This window comes from Marmota monax, unplaced genomic scaffold (genome assembly GCF_021218885.2).
Source record: "Marmota monax isolate L192 unplaced genomic scaffold, Marmota_monax_Labrador192_F-V1.1 WCK01_AAM20220418_F8-fsc00236, whole genome shotgun sequence".
Classification (NCBI taxonomy): domain Eukaryota; kingdom Metazoa; phylum Chordata; class Mammalia; order Rodentia; family Sciuridae; genus Marmota; species Marmota monax.
This window is the reverse complement of record NW_026693806.1, coordinates 437,800-459,885: the sequence shown is the minus strand read 5'-3', so window position 1 is coordinate 459,885 and position 22,086 is coordinate 437,800. Positions and strand designations below refer to the sequence as shown.

General features: G+C 42.6%; 1 protein-coding gene across 2 annotated transcripts in view; it reads left to right on the top strand.

The window, feature by feature from the left end:
• Nucleotides 1-22,086, top strand: part of Adra1b (adrenoceptor alpha 1B) — a 100,876-nt gene that overhangs the window by 66,504 nt on the left and 12,286 nt on the right. The window contains exon 5 of one of the 2 annotated variants that reach the window (XM_046462189.2): nucleotides 21,853-21,939. The exons of the other annotated variant lie outside the window; for it this stretch is intronic. Coding sequence (XP_046318145.1) covers nucleotides 21,853-21,939 — 87 coding nt within the window. The remainder of the gene's footprint in view (nucleotides 1-21,852; nucleotides 21,940-22,086) is intronic. 2 annotated transcript variants of the gene reach the window in all.

The window sequence follows — 22,086 nt, the reverse complement described above, 5'->3', positions numbered from 1 at the left end:
ACAAGGTGAAAGTACATCCTAACAAGTAGTCCCTCTCGTATCCCTGACCTAGCTATTTAATTTCCCCTTCCTGGAGGCAACTACTGTTACGAGTTGCTAATATATCCTTTCAGACTTACTGAATGCATACGTAAATGTGTTTGTATTTCTTCTCAATGAAAATAGCATGCTGTAAACATTATTTTACACTAGCTTTTTTCACTGTACAAGTGTTGGAAGATCTTTCCATTTCAGTACAAATAGGGCAGTCTTATTTTTTATAGCTGCCAGGTATTTCTTTTTTGAAATGGAAGCATCTTTGTGTTGTTTTAAATTTTTGTGACTACAAAATAATATTTTAATATGTATTTCACCGTTCTCCACATGAGTAAATCTATCTGTCAGATAAAATCCTGGAGGTGGACTATTTTAAGTAAATGTCTTGATTTTTATAAATATCGCCAAATTTTCCTCCATAGAGATTAGACCAATGTATGTTCCCATAACTGACATTTGAGGGTACCCACATATTCACCCAAAAGCGTTATCAAACTTATCCATCTTTGTAATTCTCATAGGTGGAAATTTTGTGAATGAGGTTAAGTGTCACTATAATCCCTCCCCTCCTGATGTACATTTGTTTGCCATTTATGTGATTAATATTTGGATAGAGATATTTTTCCTTAATAGCTTGTAAACCTGCCTGTGCTTCAGAATTTCCTTAGGATAAAATTCACCTAGAAAAAAATTTTCAGATCAAAAGGTGACCTGGGGGTGAGGATGGGGCGGGGATCCTCTGGCATATATTGTCACATCACCCTCAGGAAGGGGTGTGGCATTTGTACTTCCATAAGCATGTGGAGAAGCTGCCTTTTCACACTGCTAGTTCCTCTCTGCCTGGGACTCGGGGATCTTCAGTGTCTACGCCAGCAGTCAGCTGCCCCTCTTAGGTGATGAGACAGCTGGAAATCTTCAAATCCTTCCAGTTCATTCGTGTCAGCTTCCAGAGCTCAGGCCTGGCTGGCTGTCCTCTTGGCCTGCAGCACCCGATCCACCAGGGAGCCAGAGGACGCAGCCGCCTCGGATTCTGGCTATTTTCCCCAGGATGGGAGAACAAAAAGCAGTCACCCACAGTGTGTAAACGGATCTGATCTTTCTCCAAGCAGCCAGGCCCACGCATCCCACAACAGTGGTTCCAGGCTCCAAAACTAATGTTACCACCCTCCAGGAAAACAATCACGTTTGCAGCACCCTGAGGGTGAGTTCCTAAGTCGGGATTCCTCTGGGCCTGTGAACTGGCCCCACCCCACATGGGGGCCTGTGTGGATCCCGAGAAGGCAGTGGCAGCCTATATTTAGACAGGGGCAAGACACGTGCACCACATTTTAGTTGTAAGATTCCAAGAAGCCCTGGAAAATGCCAGCCTCACCAAGTGCAAATCCACTTGAGCACCTCTCAGAAAGCAAAGGATTGGCCCGCTGAGCGTATTCTGCCAGGGGGAGAGGCTTTGGGACAGGAACTCAATGGGCCCTGCTCCGTCAAGGATGTCATTTAATCCTGACCTTGAACTGCTGATCTGGAAGAAGAGACTGGGTTATTTTCAGACTGGACTAAATCTAGAGGTGTTAGAACCAGCGGCTAGGACAGTGAGGGAGAAGGTGAACTTGGACCCACTGTCAAGGGTCAGGGGATCCAGAGAGATGTTCTTAAGCCAGGGGCCTGGTCTTAGCCAGTGATTCTCAGAATCTGACGGGGAAAGCCCTTCCTGCCACCAGTCTCTGAAATTGAAATCCTGTCGTTCATCTTGACCAAGGGGACTGGCGCCTCTCTCCTCTGGAACGTCCCTGTCAGCCCTTCATGGCCGCGGTTGGAGTGGCAGCTTCCAGGACTGGAAAGAACGGGGAAATTGATATCAGACAAGCCAGGTCTGAGGTCCTGGCTCTGCCACTTATCTGGCTAAGCCTCAGTTAACTCATCTGCAAAATGCAACTAAAAGCAACAAACTTTTTGGAACTGAGGCAAGGAATGAATGAGAAATGAGGGGAAAGGACTCAGCCTGGCCATTTAGCAAGACCCTGTCTCAAAACGAAAAAAATTGATTAATTAATTAAAAGAATTGGGGATGTAGCTTAGTGGCAAAATCCCGGGTTCAATTCCCAATACCATAAATAAATAAATAAATAAGCAAGGATGGTGATCAAGAGTGAGGGTCTGGATTGCTAGTCCTCCGTCCGATTCCACTACCACTCCCTCGCTAGCTGTGTGGCTTGTGGAAGTGTCCAGTCTCTGCTTTGCCTTTCCTTCTTTAAAACTCTCTAAAATTGGACAAATGACATCAACTGCTGTGCTAGGGATGAGATAGGATTATTTGGGCAGAGCAGTTGTTATCTGTCTAGGGTGATTTTGCTCCGCAGGAGACATTTGGTCATAGCAAAAGACTTTTTTATTGTCACATTGAGGGGGGCAACTGGCATATAGTGGGAGAGGCCCGGTGGGTGAGGGGGTGCTGCTGAACTTCTTATAGCACACAGGACAGTCCCCCCAGTGAAGAATTACCCCACTCAATATTGTTCAAGTGGGGAAACCCTGCAACGAAATGTGCCATCACTTCACAAGAGCTTGATAAACCTTTGCTCAACAAACACAAAAGCGTAAATTAGTACGATTGTCACTAGGAAGACAGTGTTACACACTTTGACTTGCGTATCTCACTGGTACCTAGTGAGGTTGTCCCTTCTTGGATAAAAAGAATGGTAGGAGGCAAACATTGCTGCTTCTACAAAAGTCTGTCCCATTTGCTAAATCAAATTGGTAAACATACTGAAAAAGTAAAATTTTAGGAGAATCCATTCATTGCACGTTTTTCCTTGGAGCCTGACTCCTCCTTACTGTCCGGCAAAATGAATCGGATCAGCACTTTCAGCCACAAAAATTGGTTCATTTAAACCACAAATATTTCTTCAACTTAAGTAAGCCCAGGGACTGGCATGGAAATAAGTAAATAAATAAGGCGTTTTAATTAAAAGAATGCTTTTTGGCCCCTGTTCAAGAGGACTGGCTCTCCAGGGCTCAAGAAACCACAGAGGCAGCACAGAAGATGGACAAGAGGGGAGAAGCCAGCGCTGTGCTTCTGATTCGCCCCAGGCTGAGGGGGACTTCGAATACTCTGCCGGTGGCTGTCCCAGGAATCAGAGCTATTGTGTGTGCAGGACAGAGAGCAGCCACTGTGGGTGGTCTCCTCTGTGAATTTCCTTCCAGTCCAGTAGCATCAACACTGACAATTCTTGGGCTCTATTCCAGAACACCTGAATCAGAAACTGGGGGTACAGTGCCAGGTGCAGTGGCACACACTTGTAATCCCAGAGGCTTGGGAGACTGGCACAGGATGATCCAAGTTCAAGGACAGCCTCAGCAATTTTGCAAGAATCTGTCTCAAAATAAAAGTAAATAAATAAGGACTGGAGATATAGCTCAATGGTTGAGCACCCATGGGGTCCAATCTCTAGGACCACAAAAAAAAAGAATGAATGAATGAATGGAAGAAAGAAGGAAAAGAGGGAGGGAGGAAGGGAAGAAAAAGAGAAAAAAATATTTTAAAAGCAACTGGGGGTGCAGCCCAAGGTATCTGGGTTTTCTCAAGCCCTCCAGGTAACACTGATGCACATTCAGGTTCAAGGCCAGGTCCTACTTCCCCAAATGCTGCAGCCTCCCCACTGCAGGCACACAGCTCCCCAAGACAGTTCAGAAGTGGAGCAGCCACTGCTGACGGGCACGTTCCTGGTGTCAGAATGCTTGACACATATTCTTTTAACTTTCACAACAAGAATAAAAGAAAATGACTATTATGTCCTTTTCCAGATGAGAAAAACACAGCTTACAGAACTTAAGCAATGTGCCCTGGGTCATACCTACAGCAAAGGGCTGTCACCAGGGCTGGATCCAGGTCACAGCCTAATGCTAAATCCTACCCTCTTAACAATGACATCACACAGTAACATCGCGCTGACCTTTATTGATAAAAAAAAGACATAACACAAACAGATCAACCTGGGCCAAACTGTGAGCCCTGTCAAGATTCAGTGCTCTGGAGTCAAGTGTCCTTGAGGTTCACCTGGTTATTAACCCCCAGGGCCTGATACTGCCCTCTAGTGGCCAAGGCTGCCTGCACCACAATCTTGCATTCCTACTAGCTGTGTGACTGGGAAGCTGACATAACTTCTCTGAGCTCCCAGGTCTCATCTATAAATCCATTTTAATATGACTTTCATATCAAAATTGTTATGAGAATTAAATGAGATAACGAATGTGAACGTCTCTAGCCCAGTCCCCAGTGCACAATACAGACTAATTAACTCCTGGTTTTCTTGCATTGTCCTCTGCAAATCAACAGCTACCAAAACTCCTCTATCCAGGAGTGATGCTCTGGAAGTCTCATTTATTGACCAATTAGCTAATATGATGAGCTAATCCTCGTGGAGGTGTTAATTCATAATAATGGTTTCTGCGTTTGCCTCCAAAATAGCATTTGCCTTTTAACCTGGAGACTTTAGTCTTCGAAATTTTGCAGCCATCTTGTCATTAATGATGGAAATGTTAGGGGATGTGGCAGGCCAACGGGGAGCCTTTCCCACCCCTCATATCACTCCAATATCATGTCACTGGAGCCCGTGTCCAGGGATTCTTCGAGAATGGGTAATGAGATAAGGAAGGATAAATAGGCCTTTAAGGCTGCAACTGACTTTGAAAAGAAAGGAATGAACTAAAGGCATCTGAAGCTCAGAATAGGTGCGGAGGATGCAAAAGAGAAGTGGAATCAAAGACTAATGAGTCGTTTGCCAACATTTAATACAATTGCTTGGGATCTGCACAGATGAATGTAATAAGGCTTCATTAAAAAGTAGTTATAACAACTAATAAGACCCTAATTAAATTAGCTTTCACTGGGCAAGCTGCTTGTGAGGTCCTAATTGGGTTATTTGCTGCCATTGGCCTAGCCGGAAAACCAAAGAAGACACTGTACGGTGGTGCCTGGAAAGCTGGGTCTCCGGCCTTGAGCAGGAAACACTCAAAGGCTCTGCTCTGGGGGCCAGCCATCCATATCTGTCCTGGCTGTCCCAAAATCATGGTGTGCAGCCACAAGGAAATTCATTACTATGTCTCACTGCTCTTAGGAGCCAGACAACTTCAAAGAAGGAAAGGGCATTTAAAAAATGGAAATACCAAGAGTTTCATTTTACATATGAGGAAACTGAGGTCATGTGAGACAAGATTAACCCTAGTCTCTTAGCAAGAGGAAGGACTCTCCACTGCCCCCAGTCTTTTCCACCACAATCTGGAATCAACATAGAACTTTGGGGCTGCTGGTATAGATTTTCATTTGGGAAAGAAGAGGGAAACGAAAAGAAATGGATTCTCAGAGGCTGTTTTTTAAAACATGATATGTGTGTGTGTGTGTGTGTGTGTCATGAATCAAAGGCAGTTCAGCCCAAAGTGAATTGCTGAACTGCTCCAAAAAAACCTTAGTAGCTAAGCACAGTGGTTCATGCCTGTAACCCCAGCCACTCGGGAGGCTGAGGAGGGAGGATTGCAAGTTTAAGGTCAGCCTGAGCAATTTAACAAGATCCTGTCTCAAAATAAAAAATTTATAAAGGGTTTGGGGATGTACCTCTGTGTTTGCCTAGCATGTGTGAGGCCCTGGGTTCAACCCCCATTACTGCCAAAGGAAAGGGAGGGAAAAAAAAAACAGAAAAGGAAAACAAAAAGTACCTTGGCATTGCTTCTACAATGACCTTCCTAGAACACAGAGTTGAAGAGCTCAACAGGCTTCCTAGAGTGAATAAACTCTTCCTATCATGGTTTAACAAATACTATTGAATTTTTTTTCTTTAATGGTATACACACATACACATATACACACACAAGATATTAGCAGTAACCATCTATAATAATTTTTTTTCTTTCTCTCATGTTTCTCTGTGGTGAATGTGTGTTGCAAAACAATAAAGACAGTTCTTTAAGCTCATGAACTGAAAGGAGATATGTGAGATGCCAATTTTCTAAACACATTCCTGCAAATTCAGGAGTTACCTGTATCTCAATTCAGTGCATTTAAGGGTCTGGTTATCTCTGAATTTCTTCTGTGTGACACCTATGACAAAAGCAAAAGGCACATGGGAAGGTGGATACTTCCCCCCATATTTTTATGGTGGCCTTTTTGGATGCTATGAGTTTTTGCAGACAGGAGAAGATGTGTACTGTCTATGACAGTAGCTACTGGCAACATGAGGCCAATCAAATCTAAATTAGCTGAAATTAAAAATTTAGTCCCTTGGGCTGGGGCTGTAGCTCAGTGGCAGAGCACTTGCCTAATGGCCCTGGGTTTGATCCTCAGTACATAAAAATAAACAAAATAAAGACATTCTGTCCATTTACAACTACAAAAAAAAAATTTTTTAATTCAGTCCCTTGGTCAGAGTGATCACATTTTAAGTGTTTGATAGCCATGCACAGTTAGTGGCTTCCGAACTGGACAGCACAACTTCAAACATTTTCATCATCACAAAGAGTTCCACAGGACGGCGTGGAGGCAGCTCCCTCAAAACGTGTTGATGATGTCCGAGGAGCAATAATCACATCCACTTCTCCATGAAATATTGTTTCTTGTTTAAAAATATATATTTGTTCTGGGTGCAGTGATGTACACCTATAAACCCACCTATTCTGGAGGCTGAGGAAGGAGTATACCAAGTTCAAGTCTCAAAGTAAAATTTTTAAAAAGGGGATGTAGCTCAGTGCTTGCCTAAGCTTGTGAGAGACCCTGGGTTTAATAACCAGTACCATGGGGAAAAAATACAAAAATATAGCCATGGCAATGTAAAATGGTACAGCCACTTTGGAAAATAGGTTGGAAGTTCCTTAAAAAGTCAAGCATAGAGCTGGGGTTGTAGCTCAGTGGTAGAGGGCCTGCCTAGCATGTGTGAGGCACTGGGTTTGATTCTCAGCACCACATATAAATAAATAAATAATAAAGGTCCATCATCAACTATAAAAATATTTTTTAAAAAGTCAAGCTTAGTGTTGCCTTATGACCCAGCATTCCCACTTTTAGAAAAAAAAAATGCATGCAGGAAAATTAAAAGCATATGTTCACACAAAAACTTGTATACAAATGTTCATAGCAGCATAAAAGGGCCCAAACATGGAGTAACCCAAACACCCATCATCTAAATAAAGGATAAACAAAATATGGCATATCTACACAGAGGAATATTATTTGGGCCCCCAAAAAATGAAGTTCAGTTGTCCCATGGTATCTACAGGAGACTGGTTCAAGCCCACCACCACCACTGCCAGCTGAGGTACCACATCTTCGGATGCACAAGTCTCTTATAGAAAACAGCATAGTATTTGCATATAACCTGTGCCAACTTCTTGCATACTTTAAGTCATCTCTAGATTACCATGTAAATGCTATATAGTAGTCACTCTACTGTATTGTTTAGAGAATAATAACAAGAAAAAATGCCCATGTATGTTCGGCACAGATACAATATTTCTTCCAAATTCTTTTGACGTGGATTGAGGATGCAGTTGACCCTGCAGGACAGAGGGTGGCCTGTACAGATGTATGCTACAACACAGGTGAACCTTGAAAACAGCATGCTCAGAGAAATAAGCCAAACGCCAAGGTCTCCTGGTATATAATTCCACTAACATGAAATGTCCAGAACAGTCAAACCATGGAAGAGGAAGGAGAAGGGTGTTTACTGAGGCTGGGGAGGGGAAGTGAGCACGGCTGCTAAACTGGGGTGATAACTGTGTTCCAGAATTAGACAGCCATGCTGATGTACAACTCCACGAATATACTCAAATCCACTGATTTGTAGACTTTCAAAGGGTGGATTTTATGCTATGTGCATTTTATAGTTCAATGAAGCTGTTTCATTTATTTAAAAAATACTATTCAAATTGGGAGGGGAAAAAAACCTAAATATCCATCCATAGGCAAGTGAAAAAAATAGATTCTAATCCATCCATGCCTTGAACCATGATGCAGGGGAGACAATGAATTAGATCTGTACTTATTAAGAAAAATATTTGAGACAAAACTTTAAGGGTAAAAAATCAATTTTCAGAGTGTAGTATGAAATGTTACATTGAAAAACCAAAACTCCAAAATAATTTAATTTTTATAAGTATGCATATGGAAATACATCAAAACCCAAAACTAGAAGGGTGTGCACCAAAAAGATCACAAGAGTTAACACTGAAGGAAGGTCCTGGGATTAGGTTGGTACAGTGCCAATGAGTATGTTCTTAATTTTTAAAAGAAAAAAATATTCATTTATTAAATGTACATTAACTTTTTTTGGGGGGGGAGGAGTACCAGGAATTGAGCCCAGAGGGTTTAACTACTGAGCCACATCCCCAGCCTGTTTTATTTTTTATTTTGAGACAGGGTGTCACTAAGTTGCTCAGAGCCTCACTGAGTTCCTGAGGCTGGCTTTGAACTTGTGATCCTCCTGCCTCAACCTCCAGAGCCCCTGGGATTACAGGCAGGCGCCACCACACCTGGCTGTAATTAATCATTCTAAATTCACTCTTTATTAAAATGAAAACATGAATGGAACTATCTCTTTGGGGGAATAAAGAGAAATAGAATAAAGAACAAATTTCAAAGAAATAAACCACCGAAGTATCATCTCTTGGTTCTTCTGTTTGTTAATCAAGTTCTCTTATTCTCCCAGAGAAACAAACTTAACTTAAACTTTGCTTAGCCCCGAGCTCTCTAGGGCTGAAAATACACCTGGAGGCTCATCCTCTGGTTTTAGCCCCATGTTCCTAATTCCCATTTCCAATCTGATTAGAGGTAGTTAGTTGGATGACTTTCATCAATTGGGTGACATCACCTCCCCCTAACCAGATCTACCTAGAAATCACCTGGAAATTCTTTTCTGCTTCAGATAGCCTGAGCTTCTGCTGACACAATCAAGGATGTGGCCTGTGTCCTACTTAGGAGATTTTTTTTATTTTTTTAGGAGTTGAGGAATGAAAGAGATTTGCTTTTCATTTGATTTTTCACCAATTTTTCCCAATCTTTTCCTTTTTCAGATCACAAAGTGGGGAAAAGGATAAAATTTTAAGAGAATACAATAGAACACTTAACTCACCTGGTAGTTACAATTCTGTGGTGATTTTCTCCCAATCAGTATATTGTTACCCGGGTGACTAACAATCACAATTGGCACTCGTTCCTCCCCCAGCCCCGACCTCTACCCTCTGCCTTTTCTCTTCCTCTCCCCTCTCCACCCCCACAATTTTATTCTTCTAGCTTCTCTCTTCCTTCAATGCTCTTTACCCAAGAATTCTCCATTTATCTGCCCCACCACCTCACAATGTGCACTTCCACCTTGCCAAACTTGGACTATTGAAGCCAACCAGCCCTGTTCTCTTCTGAATTTTGGAACAATTTTTTTTTCAACAGAATACTTTTACAGATACCCATTTACTCAGGCTGCCCCAGGAACAACTGGCTCCATTTATTACTGTGGAAAGCTTTGACGATCTCCACTGTTCCTGCCGGCTGCTGCCTCCTACTCTGCATTTATTGGGTGCATGCCCACAGTGCAGTGTCCTGCAAGCTGCTCATCCTTCTAGATACAAATTCCATCCACCCTGTCTTTTGAAGAATGATCTAAAGTAGCACAAGGTCTTTGTTAATTAATTATTGTACATCACACAGAGAGTGGTTAACACTTAGCCAAGGAAACATCAGAATTGTGCTGAGAGAAACCTGGTCTCGGGCAGGCAGCGTTAGACCATTTTGTCAAAGTGCCCTTAATAGAAGATGATAGCTTGTTCATGATAAATGAATCGGAGAGGTCTCTGGTGGGTTGAACTGAGTCTTATAGTTGGCACCCAGGGAACACAGCCACCATTTGTACCATGTGCCAGGACTGTGCTAATTTCCTCACCTGTATCATCTCCCTCCATCTTTACCACAACCCTGCAGGAAAGGGTTTTATTAGCCTAATTTTACAGATGTGAAAGTTGCAGTTCAGAAGTGAGAGGTTTATAAAGGTATCACAGGCACCTTCTATGTACCCGACACTCTTCTAGGCACAGTAGTTACAAAGTAAAGGAGATTAGCCAAGCCTCCACCTTAATGAAGTTTAAGTCTTGGACAAATAGATCTTAAGTAATTGTAAATATTAGAGAAGAAATTAAGTGAGTTGGGATGCTAGAGAGAGGCAAGGTAGTCAGAATAAAGAGAAGCAGGAGAGAATGACGCTTTGTGGCATGAACTGAAGACTATAAGGAGCCAGTCCTGCAGGCTGGGGGAAAGCACTCCAGGCATCAGGGGCTGCGAATGCAAAAGCCTGAAGGTAGATTTGTGTTGGACGTGGCTAACATGGAAAATGGCGGCCAGGGCACTGCCCTGGAGAGAGGAAGGAGGGAGGTGACAGATGAGGTCAGACAGGAAGGTATCATGGACATCTTGTAAGGCCTTGTAGGCTGTGGTAAAGAGGTCTGAGTTTTCTCTAAGTGCAATGGAAAATCACTGGAAGGTTTTGGAAACTGGAGGGTTTTAGCATAATCTGATCTCCATTTTTAAAGACCTCATTGGATAGAAGAATAAATTATAGAGACTCACCGGTGGAGGTAGAGAGGCCAATTATGAGGTCCAAAAGGGAGGTAATGGCAGGTTGGGATGGCCATCTGTTCCTGTATATAAAAACCGAGACTACCCAGGAAATAGCGGGATCCAGATTTACACAGGATGCCTCCACCTTCTTTGGTAATTCACGTGAGACATCCCACCTCAGAATAAATGTGTGCAAAGTGTGTGCCACTGTTTTTCTTTAAATAAACACTTGATTGAAGGGGGGCCTACCTGCAGAAAAATGCACCGATCATAGGGCATGGTCCTATCAGTTTTCACAAAGTAAATACATTCCTGTAAGCTGCACTCAAAACAAGAAAGAAAAAATAATCAATATTCCTGCAGCCCCTCCTGCCTTCTTCCCGTCAATCTCTAGCATTCCAAATGTATGTGACATGTTTTGCCAGAATGACATTATGTAAATAAATGCTCATTTTCTCAGTCTTGCTTAACCCACACCCCCCTTTTCCAAACTGAAAGCTGCTTCCCCTTCTACTAGGGATTTTCTTATACCATCAGACAAAAATACTTGAAGTTTACATTCCATGGTATGTATCATGAAAACAGGGTTTTCACATTTAAAATTAGCTGTAATATTGAATATGCTTTTTTTAAAACTTGGTGTAACTTCCTACTCCTCCATTCTGAATCCTCTTAAGAATCAGAGCTCGCACAAATAAATGTGACACAAATTCTGGAGAGCCTGCAGGTTGCATTGTCCAAAAGAACAGGCTGGAAATCCAATGGCATGGACAGTAGGACTGAGATCCGTGGGCCTGTAATAGAGACTGAAGATGCAATTTCAGGGCTGTCTTCAGGGGACAGGACACTGGTAGAAAACTAATATTTACTGAGCACTTATTATGTCCCCAGCCCTGAATTAGGTGTTTCAGTGTGTTAACTTATTTAACCTTCACAAACCTTCAAGGATGGAGTAATTCTCTCCATTGTACAAATAAGAAAACCAAGGATAAGAAAGGTAAAATAATTGGCCCGAGTTCTCAGGGCTCACAAGTGGCTTACGACCAGCTCTGTCGGCCCCGCCAAATCCCATTTCACTCTACCCAAACAGCTCCTCTTGTGCTTTTCTTCCTTTGATCTGCACTAAATAGATTGAAAACATTGGTCTCAACACTTGGTTGCTGCATTAAGCTGTTTCTTCCAGTGATTTCCCTTTTCACTCTTTTTTAATACCACAGGCTTTCAAATTAACAGCAAAGCTATTCATAAATGCAATGGGAGAAGGGGCCATGACTCTGCTGCTTTTCAGAAAGCAGTGGCGCTTTAAGCCTGATGAAGAGTAATGCTTGCCGTAAATCCAGGAAAGAAATGAATGAGCACAATTTAAATCGCCCCTAACCCGGGGCCTGGCCACCTGAGGGACTTGGAAGCTACGGTGCATCCCTGTATTACTGGTGATAGAGAAAGAAGCCAGCAATTAGCAAAGCAATCTAGACTAATCACGTTCACATCTCCAGGAGAGGGGTTCACATTTTGCGGCTTTCTGGAAGCTCCTGCAAGCTTAAGCTGTTCCTGGGTTCTTTGGCTTTGCGTCATGAAGGGAATTGATTTGATCAATTACATCTCTGCTGCCTAATTAGTAAGCATGGCCACACTTGGCCATCGGTTTTCCAGAGATTAAACTTGGGATTCTGCCTGCAGACCAATTTTCATAGCTGAGAGTCATGGTACCTTTCATCCTCAATCCATACCAAGCTCCCCTGTGTTGAGCCCAACTGCCTTTATCCCAGGACTGGAACACATTCTCAAAGTCCAGATAGCTGGGCCTCTGGAGTCCTCAATGCAGGTAATTTCCTGAGAGTCCTTCCAGTGAAGAAGCCCTGATTTTCCCAAGTGGCAGAACACTTTTGCTCTCCCCCTCCCACTTAAGTTTCCCAGGATCTCAACAAGGAAAAGAAACCACTCTCATTCTCATTATGAAGAAAGGAGCCTTCACAGAAAGGCCTCTCAAAGCCTTAAGGTGTTTCTCAACAGAGACTACTCATCATTTTTCCTTCCAAAAAGGAACTTTATTGGGTTATTTTTTTCTTATTGCAAAAAGTTCATTATAGGAAATTTAGATGCTAGAGGAAAATGCACATAGGAGATAACAAAAAGCCATCCCTCAAACATGATTGCTGAAATGACTGATACATATTTATTCAGCCATCACTGTGAACACCTTTCTAATCAGTTCCTTGGTTCATTCCCTACTGGGTTGTGTGGTATGTATCATTAAGCCACCCACCTTTGTTGGCTATTTCATGTTGATTCCAATTTTTAGTTATGATAAATAAAATGGCAATGAAATATTTGCATGCAAATATAATTAACATTTATTTTGCATTAATTACACATCCAATATTGTTTTTTTTAATTTTTTAAAATTTTTTTTAGTTATAGATGGACACAATACCTTTATTGTTTATTTTTACGTGGTGCTGAGGTTCGAACCCAGGGCCTCACATGTGCGAGGCAAGCCCTCTACCTCTGAGCCACAACCCCAGCCCCCATCTCCAATATTGTACCAAGTGTTTTATATGTACTATTCCATTTAATCCTCCTAAGAATCCTATGAATACATAATATCATCTCCATTTTAAAGGTGAGAAAACTGAGGCCTAAAGGTTAAGTAATTTACCCATGGTGACATAGACAATAAGTGACAGTGTTAAAAGCTAGCCACTTATTAGCCACTAAGATAAGTTCTTAGAATTTTCATTTCATGGAAACTAAATACATAAAACTTTAAGGCCTCTGAGTCATATTACCCAGTTGCCCTCCAGAAAGCTTGCACCAGTTTATACTCCTACTATCAGGGCATGAATGTTCCTGTATTTGCATCAGCATGAACACAGGGTGCTATCAAATTTGTATTGTTCATTAGAGAAATGAAGCCCAATCTTCTGAGAGCTCCTTCCTGCTCCTGGAGCACACGTGCAAACCTGTACTGATTGGGACAGTCATTTTCTTTGAATCAATGGTTCTTATTCTTTGTTGTTATATGAGCCCTTTAGAAAAATCTTACAGAAGCCAGCTACAGAGAAGGCATACCTAACTACATCAAATAGCCCCTGATTTTTCAGTGGCTGACAAACACCATTGAGAACTCCTAGGCTGGCGAGAGGCTTAGATGCCTCAGTAACACTGAAATTCAAACTTAAAGAAGAACTAACAAACCCAGTCTTCAAATGCTGATTTTACCACATGATTCCTTTTAACAATCCTGCAGGGGAAGGAAGCAGATCAGGAGAGACTGGAATAAAATGTGCAGGCACTGGAGGGAGGCAGGTCAAGAGACTCTTGAGGTCATGTTGTCCTCCACCAATTCACTAAGATGGCAGACCAGCTGGACCAGCCAGCACCAGCCTGACCCTATGATGGACTTGAGCAACCTCAGAACACACCTGTGAACCTCTTGCCAAATTCACTTCTTCACTCGCTAATGATTTTCATGATCTCCCCTGTATCCTGCTCCTTTATGGTTTGCAAAGCCTCGGCTTGGATCAGTCAGACCTCCAGCAACTCCACCCACCTCCTTCCATGATGAGCCGTGGATTAGGGCATAGGGATCGGGAGACAGAAGTCCAGGGCCTGCCCACCCAGCTGCTTTGAATGCTGCTGTGCCAGGCAGATGTTTTCTGTGCTCTCTCCTTGGCCTGAGCACGTGCCTCTGGGAGGAATGGGACCATTTTTCATAATGATCCATCAACACTCAGTGACCTTTTCAGAATTAGGGGTGGAACATCTGCTTCCAGCCTGTAAGGAAGGAGGTAGACAGAGGAATTGGTGAGCTTGAGTGAACTGCTCTTATGGGTGACCCAGTGGAGAACTGAGTTCCATCTGAGTGGGCACACCAGGCCACCATGACACACATCAAGAATTCAGGCAGCGGGCTGGGACTGGAATCTGAGCTGCCCTGGCCTGGCTGCCTGGCCACATCCATGTCTGGGGTCTCACTGCACACAGGACCATCTCATCCTGCTCAGAAATAAAAAAGGAGTAGGAATGGGAGCGTGGGCCATTTTGCTCTTTTACGGACTGGTTTAGTCCTTCCTCTTCGTCTATTGTTTTTTCCATCCAGCCAAGACTTCTTCTTCGCCCTGTCCTCTCATTTTCATTCTCTGCATTGCCCATCTACAGATCATGGGAGAATTTGTGAGTTAATTATCCCTTATCTTCCCACCTTCCCAGGAGCCTGGGACTTTAATTCACAAAGACTGGGCATGGCAGAGGATGACCTTTTAATTCTAAATAATTACAGTTTCTCTCGAATTTGGCAGAGAAGATGAGTCATCTGAAAACGAGTAGATTCACATCCAAACACGGCTCTTCTTTAGCCTCCTACAAGTTCCACTCCCCTGTGGAATCTGCTCTACTTTAATTTCCTGTCAGTACCTGATTCCTTGGTGATCTTATCTCATGAGTGGCAGTAGATGGGAGAGGAGGAACTCAGGGGTTGTTCCGAAATAATTCTGTGAGTCTGAAAAAATTACTTCTCTTCTGACCCTCAATTTCAACATCTGTAAAATGGGGACAGTTCATGTTAGCTCCCACATAGAAATGTGGGGTAACGAACTTTAGGGGTGAGTTATAACACTTGCCACCTGTAGGCTCTTAAACCTCTTTCATTATTTCCGTTATTGTTATTAAATTCAGATCACCATCTTCTATATTTTCTCTGAAAACATTGTAAAGCTTGAGACCATTTTCTAGCTATAGTGAAAGTCTGCACACATTTCCCAACCTTCTCTGGAATCAGGACACTGTGTAGGAAGTCAGACTTCTCTCAAGAGCTAAGGACCTTCTCCAGTCACTTAAAATACTTGCCCTGTTGCCTTGACACCCCCACCCACGTAGGGGGTGCTTTTCCCTGCCCTTCCAGCTCCTGTCTCCTTAAAGTATGTGAAGATGGAATCATTTTTTCAGGAACATTCTTGGAAAGTAAAATGTCAAATAGCACCTCCTTCCCTAACTGTCCCCCACATATCTCTCCTTCCCTTTACATCACCAGCACTCCCAATTTTCTTCCAGACACCTCCACATTTATTGCTCCTCTAGACATATAAGTCTGTGGGAGTCAGACTCGGGTAGCAGACCCAGAGAAGCTCTGGATCAGGCCTGGAATTGAATCTCGTCTCGGCCACTGTATAATCTTGAGCAGCTTACTTTATCGCTCTTAGCTACCTTTTTCTTTTTTTCATATATATACTGGACATAATAATTGTACCAACCTCATAAGCTTAAAAGGACTGAATCAGATAATCAGTGAAATCTCCTTGCTCCCCAAATCAATGTTAATCTCCGTGACTGGATGCTCAACCCAGCTGCCGACATCTAGGAGACACTCAATAAAGGCTTACCACAAAGTGGAGCAAAGCTCGGCGACTTCCCACTGAGAGTTACAATCCAAAAGCCTATGTCAGATTGAGAATGGAGACTTTGCTTACATGAAAGAAGGCAGATAAAATCATATTTTCCAAAAAAAATCTAGATTTTCTTGGAGAAAAGGAAGTGACTTCTGGAAAATGTCCTATTTAGAGGTAGAGCTAGAAGAAGAAACCCACCTCCCACCATCACCTCCTCCCCTGCGAGGCCTGTGCCCAAGCCGCCACAAATGAGAGCAGAGATGCTCTTAAAAGAGGAATCTAAGAGAATTTAAAACAGAAACAAAACTTTGAGTCTCCTGGAGCAATCTGGGAGAAAGGTGAAGAGGAGCAGAGGTGGACGAAGACAAGGCCAGGGTCAGAAAGCCCAACATCAAGTGTTTCTCCCATGTGTCTGGTGTCTTGGCTCAGGCTGCTGTAGCAAAGCCCTGTAGACCAGCTGTCTATGAACAACAGACACTTTTCCTTCACAGTTCTGGAGGCTGGAAGTTCAAGGTCAGGATGCCAGTATGGTTGGGTTCTGGTGAGGGTCTCCTCCTGACTGCATGATACTGACTTCTGGTTGTAAACTCACACGGAGGAAAGAGAGTTTAGAGATCACTCTGGGGTCCCTTTTAAAAGGCCACTACTCTCTCTCATTCTTGAGGGCTCCACCGTCATGACCCAAATACCCCCAAAGGCCTCACCTCTTCATATTACTGCATTGAGAGTTGAGGCCTCAACATGTGGATTTTAGGGGGACGCACACCTTTGCCATGGTGTGTGTGATTTTTCTCCTATGAAATCATTCCCTTGCCATGATGTGAGCAGAGAGATCATCAAGGGGTATGGAGTCCCAGAAGCAGGAGGGGCCAGATTGAAGTGGGACACCCTCATCCACTCCAGGAATCTAGTCCCTCCCAGGGAGAGCTTCAAACTTCCAGGTTATGGAAAAGGAACACAGGAGATCACATCACCTAATTTGCAAGGGGTGCAAAGGCCTGATATCTGGGTGACACATGTAAACAACACAGGCAGTAATATTGAACGTATTCAGACCTTCTTTCATTGGAATTCTCGGAAAACATTCTGCGGCCACAGCAAGCCCACCTCAGCTCTGTGTCCTATAGGACATCTGTGAGTTGAGCAATGAAATATTTTCCAGGTGTCTCTATCTGGAAAGTTTCCTGGCTGTGCACAGCCTTCAAGCTCTGAGAGAGGGCAAGAATTTCAGGGTCATTTTGTTTTTTAAATTTTAACTTTATTTTTTAATTGAGTCACAAAATCATAAAAATTACACATGTGATCTTTTAATATGTGTATATATTGTGTAATGTTGAAATCAGGGTGAACACATCTATCTCCTCACACATCTATCATTTCTTTATGGTGAAAATCTTCAAAATCCTTTCTTCTAGCTTTTTGAAATGCACAGTGCATCATCATGCTGTGCAATAGCACACCACAGCTTCCTGAACTGTAACTTGGTACCCAGAGTCATTTCATGACACGCCTGTAGATCTAGACTGAGGAGCAGGATGCAAAACCCATTTTGCTAGAATTTGTACCGCAAAACCCATTTTGCTAGAATTTGTACCACAACACCCATTCGGCAGCAAAAATTAATCTGCTTATTAGACGACAGTCATGATGACAGGCAACGTACTTGGCTCTTGGGATACAGCAAGGCAAGAGAAAGCTCTAGAGACAAGCCCCACCCGTGGAGATGGTGGACTGGCTTTACTCACTGTGGTTCAGAAGAACTGAGGGCTGCATATGAGAAGGACAGCATGGTCCCCTAAGGGTATTTGTCAGGAAAGAGAGGGCCAGGCAGGTAGAAAGGAGATGCAGAGCCATACACGGGTCCCAGGCCAACCTACTCTTGGCAGACCAATTTGGATACAGGAAAAGTTTTGATCTCCACCAGCCAAGGCCAGAACAAAGAGATGAGTCAGAAAGAGGACATCATGAAAGCAGCAAGCAGCTTCTGGGAGAAGGGATGAAAGGCAAGTGTGGAGGCTGATGGTCCCAGTGGCCCAAGCGCACCGTCTTACCTTCTGGCTCCCCAAGGCCAGTCATTGTCCCTGTTCTCTCATGGAACCTTTCATCCCAGTCTCCTGGGTCCCTCAGCCCACTGGCAGGTTCACCTGCCACATTGGAAGGAAGGATCCAGCACAGTGTGGCCTGTGTGTTCTGGGCTCAAAGGAGCTGTCTGGAAGTGTACTTGAACCTTCTCCCCCAACTTCTATTCCACCGCCACAGGGTGAGAGCAGGAGGGAGGAGGCCCTGATAGCAATGCAAGCCCCCTTTTGTGTACATAGACTGGGGCCCAGAGGGAGGACAAGACCAGGCCTAAATGCCAGATTCCAGCCCTGCATTGACTCCTCTTCTTCCTATATTTTCAATTGTTGTTTATTGCAAAAAAAAAAAAAAAAAAAAAAAATTCTAAATACAAAGTGAAAATCTTCACATGATCCATCTTTTAGAGGTAGCCCCAATTATGATTTAGTACATATTCACCCAGATTTTTTTTCTGTGAATACACACATATACACACACACAGTTTTTTATATAAAAAATTAGATTGTATTAGACATAACTCCCTGAAGTTTCTGTTATGTACAACATTACATCATAGACTTAGTTTACCGTTTTAGTAGATGTGTGGTTTTTTTATGTGACTGCTACATGATTTCCTTTACAATCCCCTATTGTTGGAAATTTAGGTTATTTCCCAGTTTGGGGGAACTGTCTGCTGCATTTCCTTATACTTTCACTTTGGCTCCCTCTGGGGAGTACTTCTGGAGGGTAAATTCCTGAATGTTGGACTTAGATCAAAATCCATGATCAAAGGCTGGGTATGCAGCTCAGTTTTAGAATGCTTACCTAGCATGCGCAAGGCCCTAGGTTTGATCCCTAGTACTGAATGTTTAAAAATATTCAGTTAAATTTTATCAGATGATGAAAAAAAAGAGATAATTTTATCAGATAATGCAGATTTCCTATCCCCAATTTTTACCCCCACTGAGAATGTATGAAAATGTTGGTTTTTTCCCTACCCTTGCCTAATTGAGCCTAGCACTTTTTAAAGTATCTTCTACACTAATAGATCTAAAACATGTAGCTGCTTCTTATTTGCATTATTTACTTTGTAAAGGAATTTTATTTTTTGCATTAATTCATTATGCACTATACTTACCTTGTTATTTGCTTATCCATGTGATTCATTTAGTTTTATAGAGTTGTTTTTCTCTCACTGATTGCAAAGAGAGCTTTTTTTGTTATTTGAGATACAAATACTTCTTTCAATTCTTCTTTTAACATTGTTTTTGAAGTCTGAAGCCTTATAAAAAAAAAAGTCCCAGACAAATTTATACCTTAAAAGGTCTTTCCTGTTTCAAAATTATAAAAATATATTCCTATACCCTCTTCTGATAGTTTAATGGTTTTTCTATATTTAAAATCTTGGGTCAGTCCAAGTTTATTTTTGTGTAAGAAATAAAGTAAAGATCCAGCCTTATTTCTTTATAAATGGCTATCCTGTTGCCTCAACATCATTTATAGAATAACCTATTTTTTCCCACAAGCATTGAAATGGCATATAAAGTTCTTGTGGTTATTTCAGTCTCTTTCTAAACTATAAAATTTTATTGATAGTTCTGTCTTTTCCTCCACTTTCTGCCCAAAGTATTTTTAATTGCTATGATTTTATGGAAAGGGTGAAATTACCCATTTCTCCCACATCCTTCCCCACTATTCCTCTTCATTTCCATTTACCCAGATATTTTTCTCATGTCTATTCTGCTATATTCCATATTTCTATATGTTTGATTCTGGATCATTTATCTTCTCTCCCTTCTTGTTGGGGTTTCAAGGAGATCATTTTGAACTTCCAGTGGAATGAGGAGAGAACTGAAGTTATCTTGGATACAGACTTCCTTTACAGAAGCAAACTATGTCTCTCCGTTTATGCATGTCTTCTTTTTATGCTCCTTATAAAATTTTATGGCTTCCTTCCCATAAGTCTCACCAATGTTCAGTTTCTAAAAGCATTTTATGGGGAAATTGCTATTTCCCATGAGATCAAAATATGGAACCTTCATTTGGCACCAAAGATGGCCCCATGGGTGCTGCAGAAACCATTCTATCCCATCTGCTCCCCGCTATGGGCCTCTGCCAGGAGGTAGCTCCCCCACAGGAAGTTGGAATGGACCCATCTATTAATCAGCGGGTAATCAATGGTCACTGACTGTATGCCCAGCCCTATGCTGGAAGTATAAAACCTAGATCTGTCTTTAAGGAGCATTCACACTGTCTAAAGAGAAAAGAGGCACATCCTCTAACAATGAAGTTCTATATTAACCCATGTACTATGGATGCTGGTGGTAAATTACAAAACAAGAGGCTAAGAGCAGTCAGGGAAGTTTTTCAAAGAGATCAGAACTGAGCTGGATGGTGGCATGTGGTTACCATTTGGATAAGTAAAGAAAAGAAAGAAAGCAAAATACAAGCAGGGAAACCAATCAACAACCATTGAGTCTGCACCTTCCATGAACCTGCTGCTGAGCTAGGCACCTGTGAAGAGGAGTTACAGGCTCAGCAAATATTTTTACACATTTGCAAAAATCAGACTTTGTGTTGAGTGCTAGGAAAAACAAAATAAGAAAGACTGACTTGGCTTCCGTGAGTGTACAAGCAAGGAAAATGATACTCCCATAAATAAATAAAGTTCAGTAGCTATTACAATAGAACTCTGGGGGGACAGTAGCTGAGGTTCTCACTCAGGGGAACGAGTGCTTCTTGAGTATACATGGATGGCATTCAGTGGGCCTGTGGATCCCTGGAAATGTATGGAGCTAAATTTATCTGGCTAGCACCTTTTGTTCCATTATCCCAGATGTGGAACACCTATCAAAACTTAAATTGAGCAATAAATGCATCATTTACAGTAATTTGCAAGTGATGGTTGTTATGGTCACAGAATTGAAAACTTGGAACTTAATGGGTTGACCAGTAAAAATTGCCAGCTTAAAAGAACCAGAAGGGCAGAGAGACACAGAGTTCCTATCTTCTAGATGCACATTTGAGGTTTGATGGCCAAATAAAAAATATATAAAGACACAACCACAAAAGACATAAGTAAACAAAGTGATTCTTCCGCTACCCCAGAAATACACTCAGAGTTCAGGGGAAATTCCTGCGTATTAAGGGAACTGCCCAGATTGGAGCCAGGCAGATCTAGGTTTGAATCCTAATTCCACCCCTTCGTCATCGCTGTGTGATGTTGGGTGAGGGCCCAACAGGCAGCACCTCGACTTCTACATCTGTAAATGGAGAAATACAAAATCCACCCCCGACTTCCTGCCCACTGTGAGGACGAAATCAGGGAGCTCAGGTGTCACCCACGCTGTGGCAGTCCTTCTCAGCACGTTCATTACGTCCTTCTGCTGTCACACTCCAGAGGAAAGTGGTTATGAGAAGCAGGATTCCAGCAGGGCCCAGAACAGAGGGAGAGGGGGAAGGGGGGAGGGACAGGGAAAGGGCATCCGCTCTGACCAGCGACTGCATGAATCAAGCGAAAGGGGCCAGAAGAGTGAGCACGTGTCACAAGAGTCCCTTAATTGCAGCCAAGTTGAACGGGTTTTAAATTCCAGCCTAAGCAGTTTGAACTTTATCCTACTAACTATAAGAGCTGCTGGAGGACTGGGGGCAAGGGAGTCCATCCCATGGGGAGGTGGCTCTCAGCCCAGTCTTTGCTGGTCACTGGATCCCAAGATATTCAGGAAAACAATTTTTAAAAAATAAAGTTGCAATGTGGGCTAAGGCAATACTTCTCACCTCCAGGTCTTTTTAAAAAGCAGATTCTGATGCACTGGCTGAGAGGGTCTGCATCCGCACCTAGGTGCTGTTTATCTGAGAACCTCGACCCAGGTAACCCGGGGCTCATATCCATTTTACTATTTTTATTACTATTGTTATTCACACAACACCTGTTGGTTGAGTGCTTGTCTTAGTTCAGGAACTATGCTAGGCCCTGAGCAGAGAGAAGAACCTCTCTTTCCTCTTATCTCTTTCACC